General features: G+C 33.2%; 3 protein-coding genes across 9 annotated transcripts; 1 reads left to right on the plus strand and 2 right to left on the minus strand.

The window, feature by feature from the left end:
* LOC18099875 (outer envelope pore protein 16-3, chloroplastic/mitochondrial) lies at positions 1 to 4,740 on the minus strand. The gene is made up of 3 exons (XM_006380996.3): positions 4,592 to 4,740; positions 3,928 to 4,274; positions 1 to 457 (listed from the first exon to the last, which is right to left on the minus strand). Exons 2-3 carry the CDS (start codon positions 4,256 to 4,258, stop codon positions 309 to 311), a joined length of 480 nt encoding a protein of 159 aa, XP_006381058.1. The 5' UTR covers positions 4,259 to 4,274; positions 4,592 to 4,740; the 3' UTR covers positions 1 to 308.
* Positions 4,741 to 6,309: 1,569 nt separating this feature from the next.
* On the plus strand, positions 6,310 to 10,946 carry LOC18099876 (CDK5RAP3-like protein). Its single transcript, XM_024604695.2, has 10 exons — positions 6,310 to 6,561; positions 6,646 to 6,780; positions 6,864 to 6,958; positions 7,047 to 7,141; positions 7,244 to 7,379; positions 7,473 to 7,622; positions 7,744 to 8,310; positions 8,532 to 8,740; positions 9,548 to 9,680; positions 10,571 to 10,946. Exons 1-10 carry the CDS (start codon positions 6,501 to 6,503, stop codon positions 10,700 to 10,702), a joined length of 1,713 nt encoding a protein of 570 aa, XP_024460463.2. The 5' UTR covers positions 6,310 to 6,500; the 3' UTR covers positions 10,703 to 10,946.
* A 337-nt stretch (positions 10,947 to 11,283) lies between these two features.
* LOC18099878 (probable protein phosphatase 2C 27) lies at positions 11,284 to 18,115 on the minus strand. Of its 7 annotated transcripts, none has more exons than XR_008059486.1 (6): positions 17,544 to 18,115; positions 16,174 to 16,377; positions 14,719 to 14,930; positions 13,823 to 14,379; positions 13,478 to 13,594; positions 11,284 to 11,647 (listed from the first exon to the last, which is right to left on the minus strand). XR_008059486.1 is itself a non-coding variant. In XM_024604474.2 (5 exons), exons 1-5 carry the CDS (start codon positions 17,721 to 17,723, stop codon positions 11,625 to 11,627), a joined length of 1,182 nt encoding a protein of 393 aa, XP_024460242.1. In that variant the 5' UTR covers positions 17,724 to 18,115; the 3' UTR covers positions 11,284 to 11,624. The 7 variants fall into 7 exon arrangements, 5 of the variants coding, with proteins under 5 accessions (XP_024460242.1, XP_024460240.2, XP_006381060.1 ...); XR_008059487.1 differs by having other exon boundaries at positions 13,478 to 13,538; positions 17,544 to 18,114; XM_024604474.2 differs by lacking the exon at positions 13,478 to 13,594 and having other exon boundaries at positions 11,284 to 11,653.
* Between the last annotated feature and the right edge of the window lie 3,008 nt (positions 18,116 to 21,123).

Raw genomic sequence — 21,123 nt, forward strand, 5'->3', positions numbered from 1 at the left:
TTATGTAAATCACACCTCTACCACTTTTCAGAAGTAGCTTAACCATTATTGTTGTATCTGTTTCAATTTGGTTAATGACAAAAGCAGTTGTCTCAAACTGGGAAAAAAATAATCATGCAACAGATGACTAAACTGCCGAAACATGTTTATTCAAATCATCCATCCAGACCTAAAAGGTAAAATTCAAGAAAAGAAGATCCACGAGTATGATTTCATCTCCGAAAACATACAGGCAATTCAGCATACATCTATAACCACTCTCCCATCAACCTGCCAGTATCTTCATTTTTACCAACAGTGTTGAAAAACTATCCCTCAACAGCGGATCTTTTCTTGGTAGTGTAAGGATAATACTCCTTGCCAGTGTCCATTCTTGTAGTCTGACCTCCAGCATCAATGATTGCAGAAGTAACAGCAAGTGCTGCTCCAGCAGCAATAGCATTTTTTATGTTTCTTCCTGCAAACAGGTAACAAATCAATCACATCAAGTAGCTACCATAACAGTTCAACACAACAGGAGGACAGAACAGACATGGTTAGCATGCAGCAGAAAATCAATCATGAGCTAAAAAAGACCAGCATGGACCATGAACAGGTAACTTAACTTGTATGCTCTTTGAAATCGTATAATTTAAGACCAAGAAATGGGAGGAAAAAAAACATCATTCAGACATGAGTTCATAATATAAGACCACAAGAAGAGAAGGAGATTGCAAAATTTAACATGAATTTTAAAAATTTAATATTATGATCTCTCCCAATCCCTCCCATTTATCGAAGGAACATGCATGTGCATACAATATACACGCCAGCCTTCAAAATCTCTAAGGTTGGAAGTAATGAGGGGGCTGTCAAAGATTAACTAATATCTTTCATCTTGGACTCATGATAAACCAAACAAAACAAAATGTCAGTAGATTTGAAGGATCAACTGCTTCTGATGTTTGAAGATATGACTTTTACAAGTGTTTTTTCTTCAGATCAGATATTTTCTCCCTCACATGAACCAAGAAACCTGGGAATTCTGAGCCACTAACCTATTAGCCTCATATCCATTTCCCTAAGACAGTCTTCCATCCCATCTAGAATTTATCAGCATTATTGTTTCACCTTTTATTTTCCAAAATTCTGAGGAAAGATAGAAAATCAATTGTTTTTCTCAAGCACATGAATTCAGGAAGGATAACCGTACCAATGATGATTGAAAATAAGCTAATTTGTGCAAGTCTAGAGATGGTATAAATAATGGAAAAGAAAAACATTAGAATTTCGTTATTGCTGTCTCCAGTTTTTACTGATTGCCACCATTGACAAATTCACAAGGTTAAAAGGCCAATATTGAGCATGTATGACCACCACGAACAATTTCTTGTAATAAACTGAATCAATAAAAAGATTAAGGTTGATTAATAACTAGATTTGTCAAGTTCATAGAGGTTAAAAAGCCTCAAACAAATACACAACTTCAATACTAAGATCTAGTTTTTAATATCCAACTCTAGGTTATTCCATTTTAAATCCCCATCGGATTAATGAAGCCTTGGATCAATCCACCCTCATCCACTCCACAAATATGAGATTTTATAGGATATATATGGTCATTTATAATGGCTCACACTATAAACTCAAGGATTAAGCAAGTGACAAACAAGGAAACCTCATAACAAATTAACTGTTTTCTCTGAAACATAAAAGTTCTTCTTTATACAGTACATGGAAACTGAAACATAAAAGTTCTTTATCCAGTACATGGAAATAAATGCCTCAAAAGGATAATATGTACCATTAATGCTTAAGGGACAAGGTTACTAGGATCAGTGTTGTCACAAGGCGCCTGGGCGCTCGCTTAAGCACAGGAGGCGAGGCCAAGGCACCTTTCTTAGCCTGAGGCGATGAAGTTTGAAAAGGCACCGCCTAGGCGAGCGCCTATGCATGGGAGGCAGGTGATAAAGGCATCGCCTGATGAAAATTATTTGAAACTAAGGCTTGGTTTAAAGAGGCGTCTCTTCAATTTCTGCTTTTTTTATATAAAAAAAGGACTTATGTTTTGTCTTATTTCTCTTTTTTTTCCTGGTCTTATACAAGAAAAAATTTAAGGGTATTTTTGTAAAAAACATAGATTAGGGTAAAATAAAACAGAGAAGACATGAAAGTTAAAGAAGAGAAACAGACGTGAAAGTTGAAACAAGAAGAACAGAAACAAACATGAAACACCACCAAAGAAGAAGAGAGAAGAGTCAAGGGTGAAAACTGAAGAACAACAGAGGCATTCCTTGAACTTTTTTTCTTCTGTCATCTCATCTTTTTGTTTCTTAATTTCTCTCCACCTTTTTTAGTGAAGACTTAAGAACAGCAGAGGCATTCCTTTAACTTTTTTTCTTCTTTCATCTCATCTTTTTGTTTCTTAATTTCTCTTCTTCTCTCCATGTTATTCCTTCTCTCTCTTCTGTTATGCTGCCAAATTCTACTAAGTTATATCATATATAATATTTTATATCATACAGGTTGAGCGCCTTGGTTCATTTGGGCGCACTTCTTAGCATCTTTCAGGCTTGGCACTTTTTAGCATCTTTCGCCTTTGCAACACTGACTAGGATACACAGCATGGTTACTAGAACCAGCATAAAATTCCAGAATGAAATAGCTTGCCTAACAAATCAAAGACATGTTCAAGCTGCTTAGGAAACATATTTTTCAGTCACCAAACTTTTAATAGCAACCTTTTCATCCACTAATTACACCATATAAGATTTTTATAGAACCCTTTTATCTTCTTTGAGAGTAGTCAGTAGAATTACGAATATGACTCTCTCACCACTCTCAAAATAAAAGAAAGCTCTCGATAAAAAAATAAAGCAAGCTTAGAAACTTTGAAGAGTTAGTTTTGCTACCCAACAAGTTGGACTGAAATATTGATCAAATATATCAATATACAATTGAATTTCCTAAGTAACACTTTCCACAGGAAGCACTTGCAACCAAGCTCAATGACGCTAACAAAGACAGCTAAAAATAACACACAATAACCCTCACCTTTGAAGCCCTGTACAGGAGCTCTTGCAAACAAACCACCCACAGCTCCATTATGTCAACTCTCAAACCAAAATCACAGAACCTCAACTCTAGACCAGTTTACAGCATCCTATACTATATTTAGTTCCCTTTCAGATCCCCTCTAGATAGATGAAGCTTCAGATCCACCAATTTGCATCCTCTGTAAGTACTAGGTCCTATATGCAGGCATTTCTAATTGGTTGCACTACAAACACCGGATTATGCAAGTGACAAACAAAGAAACCATAGCTCAAGAAAACAAATGTTTTTCCTCTGGAACATAAAAGTTCACGATTATCCAGTATGCGAAATGAAAACACCTCAAAAAGATACAATGGGGCAATGATGCATGAAGTTACTAGTTTACCAGGATGCCCATATGTTCATTCTAATCAACTTAAGTTCCATTCTGTAGCAGTTTCCCCATTAGCTAATCAAAGGCATTTTCCAGCTTAAAACACACTACACTTGATATGTTTTCTACCACTCACCACACGTGAAGCAAAATTATGCCTTCTACCACTCAAAATTATGTCTTCTACCACTCACCACAAATGAAGCAAAACTATATCTTTTACCACTCATTTGCTTCATTAACAAAGATGGCCAGTAGGATCAAAGCACATATATAATTTTACTGTGTCCATTAAAGTAATAGTAAATCTCTCAAGAAAGAAAGCAAGTTTTCAAAATTTGAAAAGTTAGTTTTCCTTCAGGGTAAGTTACAAGAAACGTCAATAGAATACATCAAAATAAGATCAAATTTCTCAATGCACTGCTTTCCACACCAAGCCACACACTGTCATGCTTGATAACTCTAACAATGAATCAACATAAAAAAAAGCATCAATAAAAAGTAACAATAATCCTTACCTTTAAATCCTAGAATGGTAGATCCAGCAACGAAACCACCAACAGCTCCATTAATAAAATCTCTCTTCATCCTATAATGCTGCACAAGCTGCTCAACACCAATGTAAACACCACCAATAGCAGCAAAAGTCACGCCATGGTTACCCATCATCTTGATTGTTCTTATCAATCCGGGAAGCGCAACACTTTTCTCAACACGAGGCACATCATGCCAAGTTGCAACAATAGTCCCCCATATAGTTCCGGAGACCAAACCCATAGTCGCACCCTTGATAGTTTTCATCATTGGAGTATCATCATCCTCCAAATACCTCATTTCTGATGGATCCATCACTAATATATTCTAACTGCGTCCCACCCCAAAATCACAAACAGAACCAAAAGTTAGCATTTTCCACCACATTTAACGGAACCAAGAAAATCCCACATTATAAAAAAAAAATTGATCTTTCAAGAGAAATTGATGACCCAGTTGAAATCACTTATTAGTTAGAAGAAAATGAGAAGCAGATGATATAGAGACTGCTTGATAAGTGAAATCAGGCAAGGCAATATCAGATTTGAGAAACTAAAGTAAACCCTAGAGAAATTAATAATTGATGGACAAAAGTGAATTGGAGAACTAATTGATTTGCTAATTAGATCTCAAAAAATTGAAACTTACCTTTCTGATTGCTGTTCTGTTCGAAGAAGCAAAAGAGAGGGAGAGGGAGAACTGCACTGAGTAGAAGAACGGTGATTTTGTTGGAGTCGGAATTTACTCATCATCTACTTCTTGTGTCCCTACGTCAGCTAACTTAGTCCGTATTTACCAGATTACCCTCCATCTTGTCAAATATTTGCTTTTAACGGTTCATTTTATTTGAAGATTATTTATTTATTTATGTAATTGTTTGTTTAATAGATATCTTATATTGTAGCATAAAATTTAAAACTAAACAGATGAGCATCTTAAATGTTAAAAAATACTATATTTTTTAAAATGTATGATAAACTTATATATAACAGAAAAGGTTAAACAATAACGAGAATTGTTCCTTGTCATTATGTTATTTGATGTGATAAAACATTTGTTCTTACAATTGATAATAGTTAATATTAGTTTAAAGGCGCACTATGCTATCAGTTGGATGAAAAAAAAAATTAAACGTAATAAAAACTATATAAATCATAAAAATTATATGATATTGTTATTAAATACAATTCATTAAGTCAGTTTTGAAATCCCTGGCCTGTTTCTTTACCTGACTCAAGTTTAAAATTAAATCATGTGAGATTTGTCCCAATATAACTCAATCAGTTTAGTGCAAAAGTAATCTAGTTGACAGATAAAAATAGTTTGAGGATGAAATTGAGAGGAAAAAAATAATAAAATTGACAGAAAAAAAATTCTCGACCTAACTCTTTGTCTAGCTCGAGCTTAAAATTCAATTACGTGAAAACTATTCTGATATGACCCAGTCAATTTGATTGGTTCAGAGATAACCCTCCTGGTTGGTAAAATAGGTCTAAGGACTAAATTCAAAAACAAAAAAGATAGAATGAAATTGATAGAAAAAACCTTTGAGTTTGAAATTAAATTATATGAGAACTGTCTTGATAAAAACAAGTTAATTTAGTTAATCTAAAAACAACTCGAATAATTATTAAAAAATATTTGAGAATGAATTTGTGAAAAAAATTGAAATTAAAAGAAATAAAGAGAAATAAAAAAAAAGTTGTATTAAAAAATACAAAAAAAAAAAACTTCTTATGTATAACCTTTATTTCAAACTCAATTCTTTTATATGCGTAAAGTAATTAGTTATTATTGTAAAAATAAATATTTTAGCTTTGTATTTAATTTTATCCAATAAAAATGTAAATTGTATGAATATGTGTAGGATGATCTTCCTATGTTGATAGTAGAAAAAATAGAAAAAATAATGAATTTTTTACCCTTTTTTTAAGTTAAAACACGAAAGATGGAATTTGAATAGTAGACTATATGTGTGGGCCATTCTTGCAAACTCTAATTTGACAAAAATAATTTAATTCATCTTTATTTTTTTATTTCAAAAATAATTTTTTAATTTAAAATTAATATTTTTTTATGTTTTCAGATCTTTTAATATCAAAAATAATTTTTTAAAAATAAAAAAATATCATTTAAAAATATTTAAAAATAAAAAATACTTAAAAAAAAAACCATTACCATACTTCTAAAAATTCACCTTTCCCTTCTAACTTTTTTTTTCTATCAAAGTATAATTTTTTTTTTTTGACTTTTTGGCAATTTAAATTGACGGGGACGAAGCCTGTGATTTATCGAGTTTAGAGGAGTGTTCTAGTCATTTCACTCGGAGCAGTCATCGTTTGCTCCATCAAATTCTTGACCCGACCCGGAACCACATAACGTACTAAAAAGGCAAAAACAAAAAACAGGAAGACTGGCGTTAGTAACAGCACGCACGCAAACTGCATTCACCCAGGAATCAAAAACCCAACTCTGCACCCAAAACACTGAAACAAAGAATTGAATTTGATTTCAATTCCACAAATTCTCGAGAAAACAATTCAATTCCGAAATAAAAATGCAGAATCCCGATGACATCCGAAATCTTCCAATCGACATCTCATTTTCTCGTCTCGGAGGTAAAATTTCAACTCCTTTACTTGATTTCGTATTCTCATTCTCTGTCGTTTTTCATTAATTTCGTCGTCGTTTTTGTACTCAAGAATGGCTTGTTGATCGAAAACGAATCCCCGCCGATTGGAGAAAACGAATTGCATCAATAAGAGCTCGGATTTCAAAAGAATTCACTTCACTCCCCAAAGAAATCGATCCCTATTTCCAAACCCTAGACCCTGAAGGTTAGGTTCGTTTCGTTAATCTGTATTGTCCAGATTTATTGAGTTCATAATTACTAAATTGACACCACTATCACTATTTACAGGGATAGGGTACTTAGAGGCTAAAAATATTTATGAAATTCTTATGAAATCGAATCCAGAAAGCCGTAACATTTTTGGCCGGCTATCAGGTGCTGCTGTAAGTTAGTTATCTTTCTCTGTCTCTCTCGGTGTGCATTTTTTTTTTTTAATATTTCTGTTGATGAAATGCTGCTATCTTTTTGTAGGGGGCCTGGGAGGCAATTGTGCGTTCTTTCGAGAAAGATTATGTTTACCTTGGTGAAGCTGCGCAAATAATCATCCAAAATGTGAATTATGAAATGTAAGTTTGCCATCTTCCTGTTTGGTTGGCTCCATAGTTTTGTTGAAGAATGTTCTGAATTTTCTTTTTGTTAATGTGGTTTTTATTTTTGTGAATGCAAAGTCCGTATCAGAAAAAGCAGGTGCAAAAGATCCAGCAAATACTGGCGGAGCTAGAGCGCAAGGAAACTGATATAAAAAGAAGTGCAGCTCTTTCTGCGACTAAATATGTTGAGGCTTGTCAAGAGCTTGGATTGCAAGTGAGATATTGGCCTTGTTCAATGATGGTTGCGAAATTGTATAGACATGGATATATGTGATTAATGAATTAAGTGGTGTATTTCTCACTGTAGGGAAACAATGTGAGGGTTGAGCTTTTAGAGACTGCAAAATCACTTCCAAGCACATTTAGCAAAATTCTGGAAGTTATAAACAGCGATACCATGTCACAGGCAATAGAGTACTATTCCAACTTCGTCAAAGATGTTCATACGGAAAAGGATGTAAAGATGATGGCCTTTTGTTTTTCTTTCGAATGATTATTGCAACATTCTTTTCTTTGCATGAATTATGTTTTTATTATGAAGATTGGATTTATTGTTGATTAATTTCATAAAATTGCAGAAACCTTTGAGATCTGTGTTGTTGAACTTGAAAGATATTCGCGGGAATCCTCCTTCTCTGGATGTTTGTGCTGACCCTGTGATCCTTGATTCTTCAAATATTCAATTGGATTTGGATGAATCAAACCATGAGAGAGGGGACATGGATGTTGCTGTTAATAATATTGACTGGGATATTTCTGTTGATGGTGCTGATATTGACTGGGATATTGGCACTGTAGAAGAAACAGATGATGGTGGTAATGGTTTAGGTCCTTATGAAATCGTAAATGCCAGTGACATCTCGCAGAACTCTTCACAAAATGAAGCTGTAGAATCTGGTGAGACTCCATTAAAAAAAGAGGAAGAAAATGTTCATACTGAGATTTCTGTATCAGAAATTTGTTGGGATATTAGTGTTGAAACACCTCAAGTTGATGCAATCAATGACACTAATTTGGTAAACATGGGTTTGGAAAATCAGACATATGTTCTAGATACTATAACTCACACCCCGGGAATGAAGGAAGGCAGGAGCCAGCTTTTGGATACAGAATATCGGAATAAAATTCTTGACGATTTATACGAGGTATAGGCTAATTTTTCATATTGTAAGGCCAGTTTGGATAATGCTACTGAAGTAATTTCTTTTGTATTGGTAAATATTTTGTATCTTCCTCTTTGAGAACTAAGATGGGTGATCCAGCATTAACAAAGCCCTGAGGAACTCACTGGTTTCTACTTATATTTTAAATTAGATTACAATTTTTAGATTAATTGTTGATATTTGCTATTAATGATTCATTTTAGATAAAAGCATTTTTGAGCCAAAGATTGGCAGAGTTGAGTAATGAAGAGACCATGTCTTTGCAACATCAAGTCCAGTCGGTTGCTCCCTTGGTGCTGCAGCAGTATACTCCTGATGCTATTGATACAATGTCATCTAATGTTTCTTTGGCCATTTCTTTACTGACAAATGGGAAAACAAGAGACTTGATTATGCTTCTTAACTCTAAAAGGTACTAATAGATAATGTTAGTCGGTTTTATCATTTACAGCTTGGCAAGTGTTATTTTGTCATTTTACTCATTTAAACAAAGTTTGCAAAAGAATTTGTGTATGATAGTTTTGCAAAAGTAGAAGAGTGCATGTACGAGATAAGCTGAGTGGAATTTCCTATTGTGTTGAAACTTGAAAAAGATACTGTGGGTCAGCATGTGATGAACACTATATAATTCTTCCTATTGCATGTGGTGAAAGGCTTGAAAATACCAAGTAATGAATGTCACTGTTTGAGAATTGCAAAACTCTTTAATCAACTGCCCAACCAGTGAAATTGTTTGTCTTGTTATTAGGCTGTAGGAATCTGTTAATGCATTTTATAATTTTGAAAATTCGAAAGTGGACCTACACTGCAAACAATCATTTGGTGTATAGTAGCCATGAAAGCAGATATTTTAATATGGGAATTTTTTTTTAAGTATTCTGGGAAAGGAGGTGGGGAGGTCTGTAGGTCCTTTTCTGAAGATGGCTGTTCTGGTCTTCATATATATGGTAAATTCATTTTTTTTCCGCTTGTGTTGATTTTCTTCTGCTAAATGTATGGCTGTGGCTGTACCTTTTAAGGTATAGGTGTTGTATTAAAAGTAGGCATGCTTTTAACCAATGTCTGTTTAGTCTACTGGTACTGTTCCAGAGGAGAGGGAGTGATGTCTTGAGGTCAAGCTCTGCTCTTTTCATCCAAAGAATAATATAAAAAAAATAGGCACATTTTTCTTTATGATAAGTTGTAATACTTAATTCTAATGTGTTATCCTGAATTCCAGATATCTGGACAGACTAGTGAGTACATTGGAAGCAAAGAAGCATCATGAGTTGAAATTAAAAGAGGGGTTAAAAGATGTGGCTGCTAAACGCATGGAACTTCACAATTCTATATCTTCATCATGGCCAAAGCAGGTAGCTTTTCTTGGATAATAAAGTTGATTCTGCTTCCAGGAAAAAAAGAGAGTATTTATTGTCATAATGAGGGAAGTGCTATGTTTGTGTCGTTCTCATGCCATTATTTTGAGTTCTCATTGCCTTCCACAAACCATTCCATTTTTTCGCTTCTGCTCTTTTTTTACTTCCAAATAAAAATAAAACAAGAAAAATGCATCTAGTGTTTGTTTGGGTCCATAATCCAAACTGCACTTTTTTAATGCATAAGTTAATAAATGTGAAGTTTTTTGTTTATTGGCTTTTGTGCTAACATGTAACATGTGCATAACTTCATCATTCTCGAATCTACCAACAAAATGTCCTTGCCACACTTGTCTGTGTTCCTTGACGGTGATTGATTCCCAAGCATAACTGTTATTTTCATGGCAAGATTTCAAAATTTCGTACCACATCTCCTCTATAGAATTTTTTGTAGGGGAGGGCAGTGGATACCATAAGGAATCCTCGTCGTAACTTCACACACACACATGCACACTAGTGATGTTCTGTAAGTCTGCTCAGGTTGGCAATTGTGATCCCTCAACTCCTGAACCACCAGGGGAATTTACAAGATAAATTTCATTATACTTTTGCGTGTAGTCACATCCTGTACTGTTTCTTTTCATTGATGCGTTCTAGTTTACTTTCACGATAATGAAAAAATATGATCCTGGTGCATATATTTGGTGAACGGTCTTTGGATAACTGTACTGAACCTCTTGATTTTACCTTGGATTTAGGAAAAAAAAGGACTCTCAGATGCACTCAAATCTTTTTCTTGGGTGAAAATTCTTTAGAAAGGAAAATTAAAGTTAGCTGTGGAGTTTTGTTTTTGGAGACAAACTGAATTGTTGGTGTTTCAATTGCAGGAAGCAGCTCTTGCTAAAACCAGGGAGCTGAAGAAACTTTGTGAGAGGACACTCTCGTCCATGTTTGATGGAAGACCTGTTAATATAATCGGAGAGATCAATGCCTTATTGAGCAGTGGAATTGGTGCGTAAACTCTTGAGACTTTTGTCTCATGCTGTAAACTTTAGGCTCAAAGAATCTTCTTTACAGCTCGAAAAAAAATGAAGAAACGTTGGAAAAGCTAGTCCATCGTTCTCAACAGACAAGGAAAAGAAAAAGACTAATTACTTTGAACTAGCTTTAAGAAATAATTGGTGGGGGAATTCTTATAAATTATTTTTCACCTGGCTCCTTTTTTTTTAAACAATGCTAATGATATTAATATTTTATTGCTAACATTATTGTTGATCATATAATGCCTTGGTGAATTACAGTACGTTTGTCTGATTACTCGTTAAGATCCACGGTACCATGTTCTAAAAAAAAATACAACATTAACGCTGTTTTAAAAGTTTTTCCATGTTGAATACGCCGTAGTAATAAAAAAATGAACTTGTCATATGCTTGAAGGCTTTTACTCATTGACGAGGAAGGATATACTCTTTTTTTTTTTAATGAATGGATGTGAATTTTTTTTTTTTAACTAACATACATGAGTTTATTTATTTGAAAAATACTAAACACACAATTTTATTATATAATCCAACAATCTATCTTCCTAGGATCCCACGAATCAATAATTTTCTAACTTCACATTTAAAACTTCCGTATACGTAACATGTGTACATAACTTACAAAGTTTTGGCTTTGATATTCATATCAATGGGGATGTCACTGTTGGTCCTCGATAGATCGTAGTCTATGATATAAATAGCCATGGCTCCAGAGGTTATACCATGGCTGTCGCATGCAGCAGGTTCACATGGAAGGATACAAGTATATTTTTTAGCTACCTTGCCCTGTCATTTTTCTGTTGTTCTAGTTTATGTTCAGTGTCTTCACCTTTTCTGTTTGGGAGCCAGTGCTCTGCTTCTTTTCATGCTCTGTGTTTCGCCTTGGGGGCTTCTTTTGCTTTCATGGTGTCTCCTGTTGATCTACTTTGGCTTATCAAGAAAAGAAGAAGAAAAATGACAAAAACGAAACTCAACCTCAGACCTCACCCGGTCACCCCCTTTGCTCATGCGAGAGTACCTCGTAGCTACAAACTCTTTGGTTTTTTTAACGAGCGTGTTCCCATTTATTGTAGCATATTTGCTGGGCATTAAGCAGACTAAAGTGCAAGAACTCTCAAGCATCATTTGTGAGTGATTTGAGCTCTATTATCAGGCAGTCAGGAGTTCCAGCAAAGCATGTTCTACACCAATTTATCTAAGAACGATAGAAAAGTCACACCAATAACAGATTTCCTAAACGTGGTTGATAAGTAAATTGATTTTTGTTACAATAGACTGTTATCCATGATGTTTCAAACATGCCACCACAAAAACACGAGAAATTAATCAACTTTATGTGGTGAAGGCAGAGGATAGAGGAACCAAACTTGTGATACTAGTTTGTCTTGTTGGAATTTGTGTTGGGCAGTTTTGGAAGCTTCCAAGTCAAAATGTCCTGCTTGTGGTGAGAATCAACTTTGAGATGTCATCCTTTTAATTTGCAAAATTAAGAATCATTAGACATGGAAGCTACACCGTTGTGACTGGATTGTTTTATTCATAAAAAATGATATTAAAGTGCTGCAACCATTCTAAAAACAAAGAAATTTATTTAAATAGATAAAAAACAAAAGATAATAGTAGCAAACAGAACAAAAAAATAATAATTATATAACCGAGGAAAAATGAACATTTGCAAAAAAAATAATGATGCTGCTCAATTATTAGATAAGATTGGATAAAAACAAAGGAAAAAAATTAACAACTCGAATTAGCATGACAAACTTGTAACTCGAGTATTAAGAGCCAAGACAACTTAACCTGTGGGTCAGGTCATGAGATTAGAATAATCATATAGAAAAAAAATACAAAGCAAAACACAAAGCTCATTTAAAAAAATATTAAATGATATCAACCCATAAATAAATAATATCAACTCATATTAACTTTTCAAGCCTGTAACTCAGGTCATTAGAATAAAAGCGTCATACCTAAAAAAATCATGATGCCCAATTCCCAACCAATCAAATATTAAATGATAAAATTAGAGAAAAAAAACTAATTATACAAAATAATTTAAAACAAAAAGTAGCAATTAAAAAAATAATGATTAAAATTAAAAAAAAATTAGAAGACAATTATAAATTTTTTTATTGAAGGTTGAAATTAAAAAAAAAAACAATTAAAAAAATAAAAATCAAATTAAAAAAAAATCACAAACTAGAATTGAATGCTGAAATTAAAAATAAATCAAGGAAAAAAATTTAAAATCAAAATATAAAAATTAAAGTTGAAATTTTAATAAATAAAAGAATATATTCTTAGAAATTTTAAATGACCAACACAAGTTTCAAGTGAAGAGAAAAGATAAAAAAAAAAAATCACCGTTACTGACAAACCATTTCATTACCGTTGCCATACATCGCCTTCCCAGGGAGAAGACATCACCTTGTGATTTTTCGGGGGGGGGGGGGGGGGGGGATAACAAAATGATAATTTAACTGTTGCAGTGGATAATATTATGTGTGTCTAGTACACATCCTTCCGTTTTAGTTTGGTGTGGTTTTTTTTTTTTTTTAATTTTATATACTGGTACCAAGCATCAAAAGTTTGAAACTATATATACGACAATCAAAATTTTAAAACAATTGTAAATGCAACATATGAAAACCGAGAAATTGCGTACAGTGTGCATTAATATTCTGCAGTTAATGTAATGTAAAACTTGAAGAATTCTTTAGTATCTATCTAATGTAAAACAACTAAAAAGGATACTTGAGAGGTAAAATCTTGCAGTTAAAAGGCATGCTTACTTTTGCAGCAAATCAATCCCTACCTTAAACATACAAATATCCATTATTTAGAACAATTTTGGCTTGATACCTATGGAACCTAGCAGACAATAAGAAGGAAGAAAGCAAAATGTATAACGACTCCTATTAATGAAGGAAGAATGATACGAGGGAAGAAAAAAGCAGTTTCTCTTTGCCAACGAATTTATATACAATACAATATACACAAATAAAACTTGAGAACAACCAATGTAGCTATGCACTGTTATTTGACAGGTTCTACCCTTCGTTACCGGGGAAAACTTTAATGAAAGATTTTAAGCATTACCTTCTAGCAAGCATTTGAGATTCTGAAGTCCCTCAGCGGAAATGCTCCGCCTGAATCTTGTCCTCTGTACCACCACCGGTGGCGGTGGCTCCAAGTGAAAGCTAACAATTACAACGGTCAAGTTGTCGGTTGCTCCCCGTTTTATTGCTTCCCCAACCATTTCTCTGCAGCACTGCTTCACATCATTGTGCTCTTGAAGTCTCTTCCTAACAAAATCTACTGCATTTTGGTTTGAGTATACATCCCATATTCCATCACTTCCGATTATCAAAAACTCGTCTTCCTTGGTCAACGTAACCAATTTAAGTTCTGGTTCAGCACTTAATGGGCCACTTTTGTCACCTGTTTTCTTCATTCCTTCGAGATGCCAATCACCTAATGCACGGGTAACACCTAACTGACCATTTAGATAATCATCATCAATGAATCCACCTAAGGACTCAATTCTAGTCCTTTCTTTAATGCAGCAAGGTCTGTGATCCTCTGACATTTCCTTAGCTACTCCACCTCGTGATAATACTGCCCGACAATCACCAGCATTTGCCACAAGTAATGACCTGTCCAAGATGAAAACATTTTTTTATCAAGCAATGCACTTTATCAAAAGACATAATGGAATGCCAATATATGATATTACTAAATGTTTGGAGCAATTCCTAACAAGGTAAGATCTTAGGTCTCATTGCAGATCTTTATGATAGGTCAGAAAGCTATATAATCGGGTCATCATTGCCTTTTACCTTAACTACTAGAACTCATTCAGGACTGTTACCCAGGACAGGATGATCTTGGAAGTCAGAAATGGACTAAACAAAAGGGATGGCGTGAACTAGAAAGTCCTGAATAAACCATAGGAAGGAGATGACTGATCGCTAAATAGGATAGGAAACACTCACCTCCCGAATATCATTGCTGTAAGTGCAGTAGTGCCAGAAGAACGGGCTGACTCAAGGGAGCATGACTTTTCAAATGCAGCATCAGTCTCAATGAATGACCTTGCGACCACTTTCTCAAGTTTTACAGGGAAATCAGCATCCTCAACAATGACTCTTGGTAAATGTTCACAGACAAAATGTGCTGCACTCTTTCCTCCATGCCCATCAAATACCTGTTTTCCAAAGTACATGTAATTGTCAAAATAAGAACGAAAAAGTCCCATTTATTATTGCTTGTATATGCTTGTTGGCATTATTTTTCTAAAGATTTATGCAGTGCAATTACATCTTATCTGTTTCCAGACGAGCATAGTTAAAGTAAGAGAGCTATTCTTGGTGTCTGATCAGCACAAAGGAGCATGCTTGAACTTTGGATCAACTCAGATGAATTAGAGAGCAAGGGTATTACTTCCTTTCTTTATCAAAAAAATAACTTCAGGACCTCTTCTGTGTGTTACAATTAATCACCAAACGATGTACACTTTTAACCAAGAGGAAAAGGAAATCTCATCCATGCTCCCAAAAATTGTGTTATAAATGGGTAGTTTCTACTCCTTAAAACATGACCAACATCTGATCATTGACCCCGAAGAAGGATTCCAGTCATGCTAATGGCTCCACATCAGCCTCAAATTAATACTGTCAGTTTTGCATGCTTAAAATATCAAAATGGTGATGATTGCTTTCCTGTGTAGATAATAACCCTCTAGTTTAAAGTATCTAGCACAACTAAAAGAGTGAAAGTGTTGATGAATGATGTCCTTATTCAGAATGCATAACATCTTTAAATATAGGAAACACTGCTATCAAAGACTCATTAACCACAGGAAGCTTCAGGTCCCTTTTGCCTCTTTGTAGTTACAGGGGAGTGCTTAAGTTGATAGACACACTCAATTTGTGGACTTGATGCTTTTATAGTGTTACTTTAGACACAATTATGATGGCAGAATACAGGATATAAAGCACAGGTTTTAGGCATGCTAATTGAAAACAGTGGCACCTTCAGATTTTCAAGTCTAAAAGTGATGCTCAGATTAAATTAATTGAAAGTGATAAGCTCTGATTAGATTTTAGACTAAATAGTACTTTCTAGAACCTACACACTTGTTATCTTCATTATAAGTTCAAAGAGAGAAAAGTGAGATCAAGACAACTTCATGTCCTCCAAGTCAACCTGGTACTCTATAAAGGTATACCACAATGAAGTTTGGTAATCATGAAGCGAAAGAAGCCCTTATCCTAAAATATTTCTACCATATGAGCTAGAAGACCAAAAGCTATGATTTTTTTTTTTCATTACCGAACAGAAAGCACAATTAAAAATATAATGCTTGACAAGGACCAAAACAACAGAAAAACATAAAATTCATTAGCAGCTAAAATAGCAGGTAAACAACAGATTGGACAATAACTTACACCATAGAAAGAAATAGCATGCTCACTGATGAGCAAATTGGAACCAAACTTCTTAGCCAAGTCACTGATGCAAATGTGTGTGTCTTCCATGTAAGGCCGACCGCCAATATCAGACCATTCTCCTGAGCGAAGGGTGGGGAAAAAATCTGTTAACAGATTCTGTTTCCTTTCTGTGACCACTCTATCCTCGCAGATGCTTTCCAGCTGAAAGAGCAACCACAAACAAATAAAACTAAATGAGATTTGCAGAAGAACAAATAGTGATGAAGATAAATATTCCATAGAAGGCTATAACATGAAGTAAACAAGGATGATACCAAGTCTTGGGTTATCACCACCAAAGAGAAAGTAATATGGGATTGTAATAATACTTGTGATTAAGTGCAAATTCAAGACCTCTAAATAACAGAAGTGAGATTATGGACATAAAAAGGCATGAAATGGTTAATAATTAAGAATCAAGACAGGGTTCCTACGTACAGTTTACAAGATACTATAAAAATAAAAGTTCAACCAGGATTAATGATTGACAACCAGCCTGTTCTTTGATTAATACCAAAGTCACTGGAGAAAATGGAAGTAAAAAGATTCTCTCTTTCACCATCTATCTATCTATCTCTCCATGACAACTATGAGTCCAAGCAGAATAGTAAATAAGTCAAGGGAATAAAATTGAAGAGAAATTATTTACCAAAGCAAGCAGTACCATGCAGGTGGTGAAAAAAATAAAATAAAAGAGTCATAGTACTGTAACTAGCTCATTGAAGCAACCAACAAGAAAATTTTTAGTGCAGACTGCAGAGAATCAAGGCAGGAAAAATATTGTATCCACATATCTCCAAAAGCCCACAAAATCCATGAACCAGCAACAATTTCATAATTAAACAACCAGCTAAAAGTCGGAAGCGTTTTAGATCAAATAAGGAAAAGGAAATTAGAAAGCAACACTAAATATGGATACCATGAACCAGCAACAATTTCATAATTACACAACCAGCTAAAAGTCTGAAACCTTTTAGAGCAAACAAGGAAAAGGAAATTAGAAAGCAACTCTAAATATGGATCATCAAGAGCTTCAACAGCTAGGAGGAAAAAAAAAGACAAAAACAAATTCATCAACAAAAATCAAGTTAAGCATGGCATTAATGAACAGATCGCATAGAGTCAACAACTCAATTCTCACCAAACACGTCTTCAAAGGAAATAACAAAATTCAGAACACAAACATGCACGGACAAAAACACAAAAAAAAAATCCCAACTTTGGAAAACAGTAAATCAATTCCAACAAAAAACCGGCAGAATACAGAACACAAACAAAAAAGAAGAAGAAGAAAAACCGAACTAAGAAAAAGAAATAAGGATTCTTACAGGATAAGAGTTGGCAACACTAATCCCACCACTAGAACAAATCAAAGAAGAGTCTTGATCAAAATTCTCCATCCGGGTTTGCAAGAGGTCACAATGCAAAGGCCAAGATTGCATCTTGTTGCTATTACTATTATTGTCAATTGGGGTCTCTATTTCTTGCTCTGCATCCTTTACACACATGGTTATGGTCAATATTATTATTATTATGTTGGTGACAGAAAAGGAAGAAGAAGAAAAAAGACTTTTTAGAGTCTTTGGCAACTAGTTGTTGTCTTTGTGCGAATCCAAAGTAACAACAACACGCCTCACATGAGAGGAGAAAAAGAAAAAGTAGAAGAAGAAAGAGAGAATCAAAGAGAAAAAGCTTGGATTAGAGAGGGGTGGAAGACTATGAGGAATATATCTAAGATGATAAAATGGAGGCTAATGGGGTTCTAGGGAGGAGTTGTTGAGGGCCGAGAGAGGGTGGAAGAGAGAGAGAGGGTATAAATAAGAGCTGTTAAATTAGAGATTTTTCTAAGAAAGCGTGGCTGAAAATCAGTTGGTTAGGTTGTAGTTGCAGTTGTAATTGCTGTACTCTATTATCCCAAACGTTGTTCTTATGGGCATCGTGGATATTGGATACATAAAATAAAAATCTTGTACGCTGTCTTTTTCTTATTTACGAAATGCCCTTACAGCTATGCCTTTTGTTGTTGTCGTTGTTGGTAGGAAAAGGGAATTTTATATATATATATTAAATGAAAAAAATAGAAGAACTATTTTAGGGATTTGAAGAATAATTCAAGGAAATATGTTCTATTTTTTAAAAAAAATCATATCTTAATGGATTAGCAAATATAAGATTTTTATAATATCCACAACTTAAATAAAACATTCAAAGATTTTATTTTCAATAACTCAATAATATTATGGAAATGATAGAAGTCCCTTTTAAAAAATAATAGAGAGATTGTCAAGCAATGTAGCCTTATTTCTGTTGTGTACTGAATTAACTATAAAAATTAAATTTATAATGCATAGATTGTGTGAATAAATAAATAAATAAGCATTTTTCCACGGTGGTTTGAGAAAAAAAAAGTTTCTATGATGTCTTGATGTACCCTTAAAACAAATATTCTTTTTTAATGCGTTTATGGTTCTGTAAAAAGAAAAGTTCTTGTAAAAACACGTGTTTGAAAACTTATATTAAAAATATAGGAAACATATATGTATTGAACAAATGTATAATAATCATTTAAACAACTTAAAGGTTATAATATATATAGTCTTTTAAAAGTATTTAAGAGTATTCGGATTAATAAAACAATTTCTATAAAATTTGTGTTTTTATATATAATTATGGATAAAATGAGAACCTTCCTTCCATGAACTTTCGTGAAAAGAAATTTCATGGCAAATAATTCCCATCATATATATATATATATATATGATGGGAATTATTTGCCATGAAATTTCTTTTCACGAAAGTTCATGGAAGGAAGGTTCTCATTTTTTGTCAAAATCAACAGTAGAATACTTGTGTTCTTCACCTTTTGAGGTGATTGCTATTTCACCCCGACTCATTCCAAAATATATATTTAAACATCTCGTGGAAAGAAGCTTAGATTATTTTTGTAGGATTATTTGCAATTTGACTCTTGTCAAGTTATTTATATTCAAATTATAAAAAATTAAAATTGTGGTGTTTAGATTTTTTTTGTCTTGAAAAATAATTTACAACAAACTAATAAATTATACAAAAATAATATTTCAAAGTTAATTATGTACGCCTACACCAATAAAATATTGTGTAGTGGTTAAGTCACTGTTATATCTCTATAAGAATAAGAACACAAGTTCAATTTTCAGGAAGTACATTTATTGGAAGAAACAATCACGAACTTCAAACGAGACTAATATTATTCTTTAAAAGGATGTGAAGATACCATATAAAAACAAAAAAATATATGTACTCCTACATGTTATAGATTAATTATAACAGAAATAATTTATTGACGAGAGCAAGACTCAAATTCAAGATATTTTCCCTATTTTGTGCTCTATAATTGAAAGATGGCCAGCACAATGATTTTCACGAAGAAACCAAGATGGCAAGATGACATTTTCTTCAAAGAACATCATTATCTTATATTATTATTTTGACTTTGACTATTAATCACTCTTGAAAGCATCAATTTAAGATATAATTGACGAATTTCATCTTTATATACCATCAAGATAGATCCTTATGGAATTAATATACATTATTTTTAGGTAGTTTTTATGATTATATTTGAAAATAATAAGTGTAATAAAATTTATAAATTATAGTTTTTTTAATTAATCTTTTTTTAAAAAAACTTAATGAGATCTATGTAGTAGAATTATGATATACATTGATTAACTAAATATTTTTAAATATATAATTAGAGTAAAACATAAATTACATTTTACTACATTACGCCATGAAAACAAACATAATTCCAATAGATTTATGAATGTTTAAAAATATAAAAAGACCTAATTTTTCTTTTTAAGAGCTACATCGATCAAGGTTGTTAATGATTGCAACCAAGTTACTAAAATGTTTTCAATTATGCCATTTTTGTCGAATAGGAAGAGAGCAATTGATTTCAACATTTCGAGAATTAACTCTCCATGCTAATGACAAGTTGCATCACGGGGTTTTGTTTCGTTTATTTAATTGGGTAATAATTGCTAGAAAGATCTGAAAATGATATGCTATGAAAATTTGGTTTGTTTGTGAACCAGAAGATATTTGATCAAATGGGAAGATGATGCAAGACGATGACTTTAGATTACCCTTTTGCTTTCTACAAGAGGTAATGAGTCACACCGTTCTCTCCTTTACAAGAAAAAAAAATATTATCTTTCATGTTCATAGCGAAAAAGATCTTCGCATTCAATGCCAAGAAACAAAGAGTTCACGTCCTACGCTACCTTTCTTGTCTTTTTTGCTATGTAAAGAGACCTCCTTTCAAGGAATGGCTCACAAAATTCATGGCTTTCTACAAGAAAGAACACAGGCAACTTCACGTATTCTTCCCAACAAAGAAAGTAGGATATTATTTCCCCTATGCTGTCCTGAAAGAAAGCAGGAGTTCTGTCTAGCTCCCGTGTTGTGGTTTAAGATCATGTTTAATTTTCGTATTTTGAAAGTTTTAAAAAAAAAAATTAATTTTTTTTTCTTGGTTTTAAATTAATATTTTTTGGTGTTTTCAGAACATTTTGATAAGCTGATATCAAAAATAATTTTTAAAAAATAAAAAAAATATCATTTTAATGTATTTTTGAATAAAATATACTTTAAAAAGCAACCACAACCACACTTTTAAACAGACTCCAAGTGCTAATTAGATATTGATACTATTTTTTATTTGAAAATATATAAATACATCAAAATAATTCAAGAATATAAAAAACAATTAAATTTTTTAAAAAGCGTTTTTGCCCCGCAAAAACAATCAACATCTAAATATATTTGATATTAGGATACATGGAACTTTTCAAAGATACTTAAATACTTATCAAAAACAATGAATACATGATACTTTTCATAAAATACAATAAAATAATT

This window comes from Populus trichocarpa, chromosome 6 (assembly GCF_000002775.5).
Source record: "Populus trichocarpa isolate Nisqually-1 chromosome 6, P.trichocarpa_v4.1, whole genome shotgun sequence".
Classification (NCBI taxonomy): Eukaryota; Viridiplantae; Streptophyta; class Magnoliopsida; order Malpighiales; family Salicaceae; genus Populus; species Populus trichocarpa.

Excerpts from the sequence above, each read along its gene's own strand:
- LOC18099878 (XM_024604472.2), bottom strand. The coding sequence starts at position 17,723 with ATGTGTGTAAAGGATGCAGAGCAAGAAATAGAGACCCCAATTGACAAT. Across the intron at positions 16,378-17,543 it reads GTGTTGCCAACTCTTATCCT|CTGGAAAGCATCTGCGAGGA; the intron begins GTAAGAATCCTT and ends TTGCTCTTTCAG. Across the intron at positions 12,295-13,822 it reads TCTCAAATGCTTGCTAGAAG|AATGGTTGCAGCACTTTAAT; the intron begins GTAATGCTTAAA and ends CTTTGTTTTTAG.
- LOC18099875 (XM_006380996.3), bottom strand. The coding sequence starts at position 4,258 with ATGGATCCATCAGAAATGAGGTATTTGGAGGATGATGATACTCCAATG. Across the intron at positions 458-3,927 it reads TACCATTCTAGGATTTAAAG|GAAGAAACATAAAAAATGCT; the intron begins GTAAGGATTATT and ends ACCTGTTTGCAG.
- LOC18099876 (XM_024604695.2), top strand. The coding sequence starts at position 6,501 with ATGCAGAATCCCGATGACATCCGAAATCTTCCAATCGACATCTCATTT. Across the intron at positions 6,959-7,046 it reads GCCGGCTATCAGGTGCTGCT|GGGGCCTGGGAGGCAATTGT; the intron begins GTAAGTTAGTTA and ends ATCTTTTTGTAG. Across the intron at positions 7,623-7,743 it reads ATGTTCATACGGAAAAGGAT|AAACCTTTGAGATCTGTGTT; the intron begins GTAAAGATGATG and ends ATAAAATTGCAG.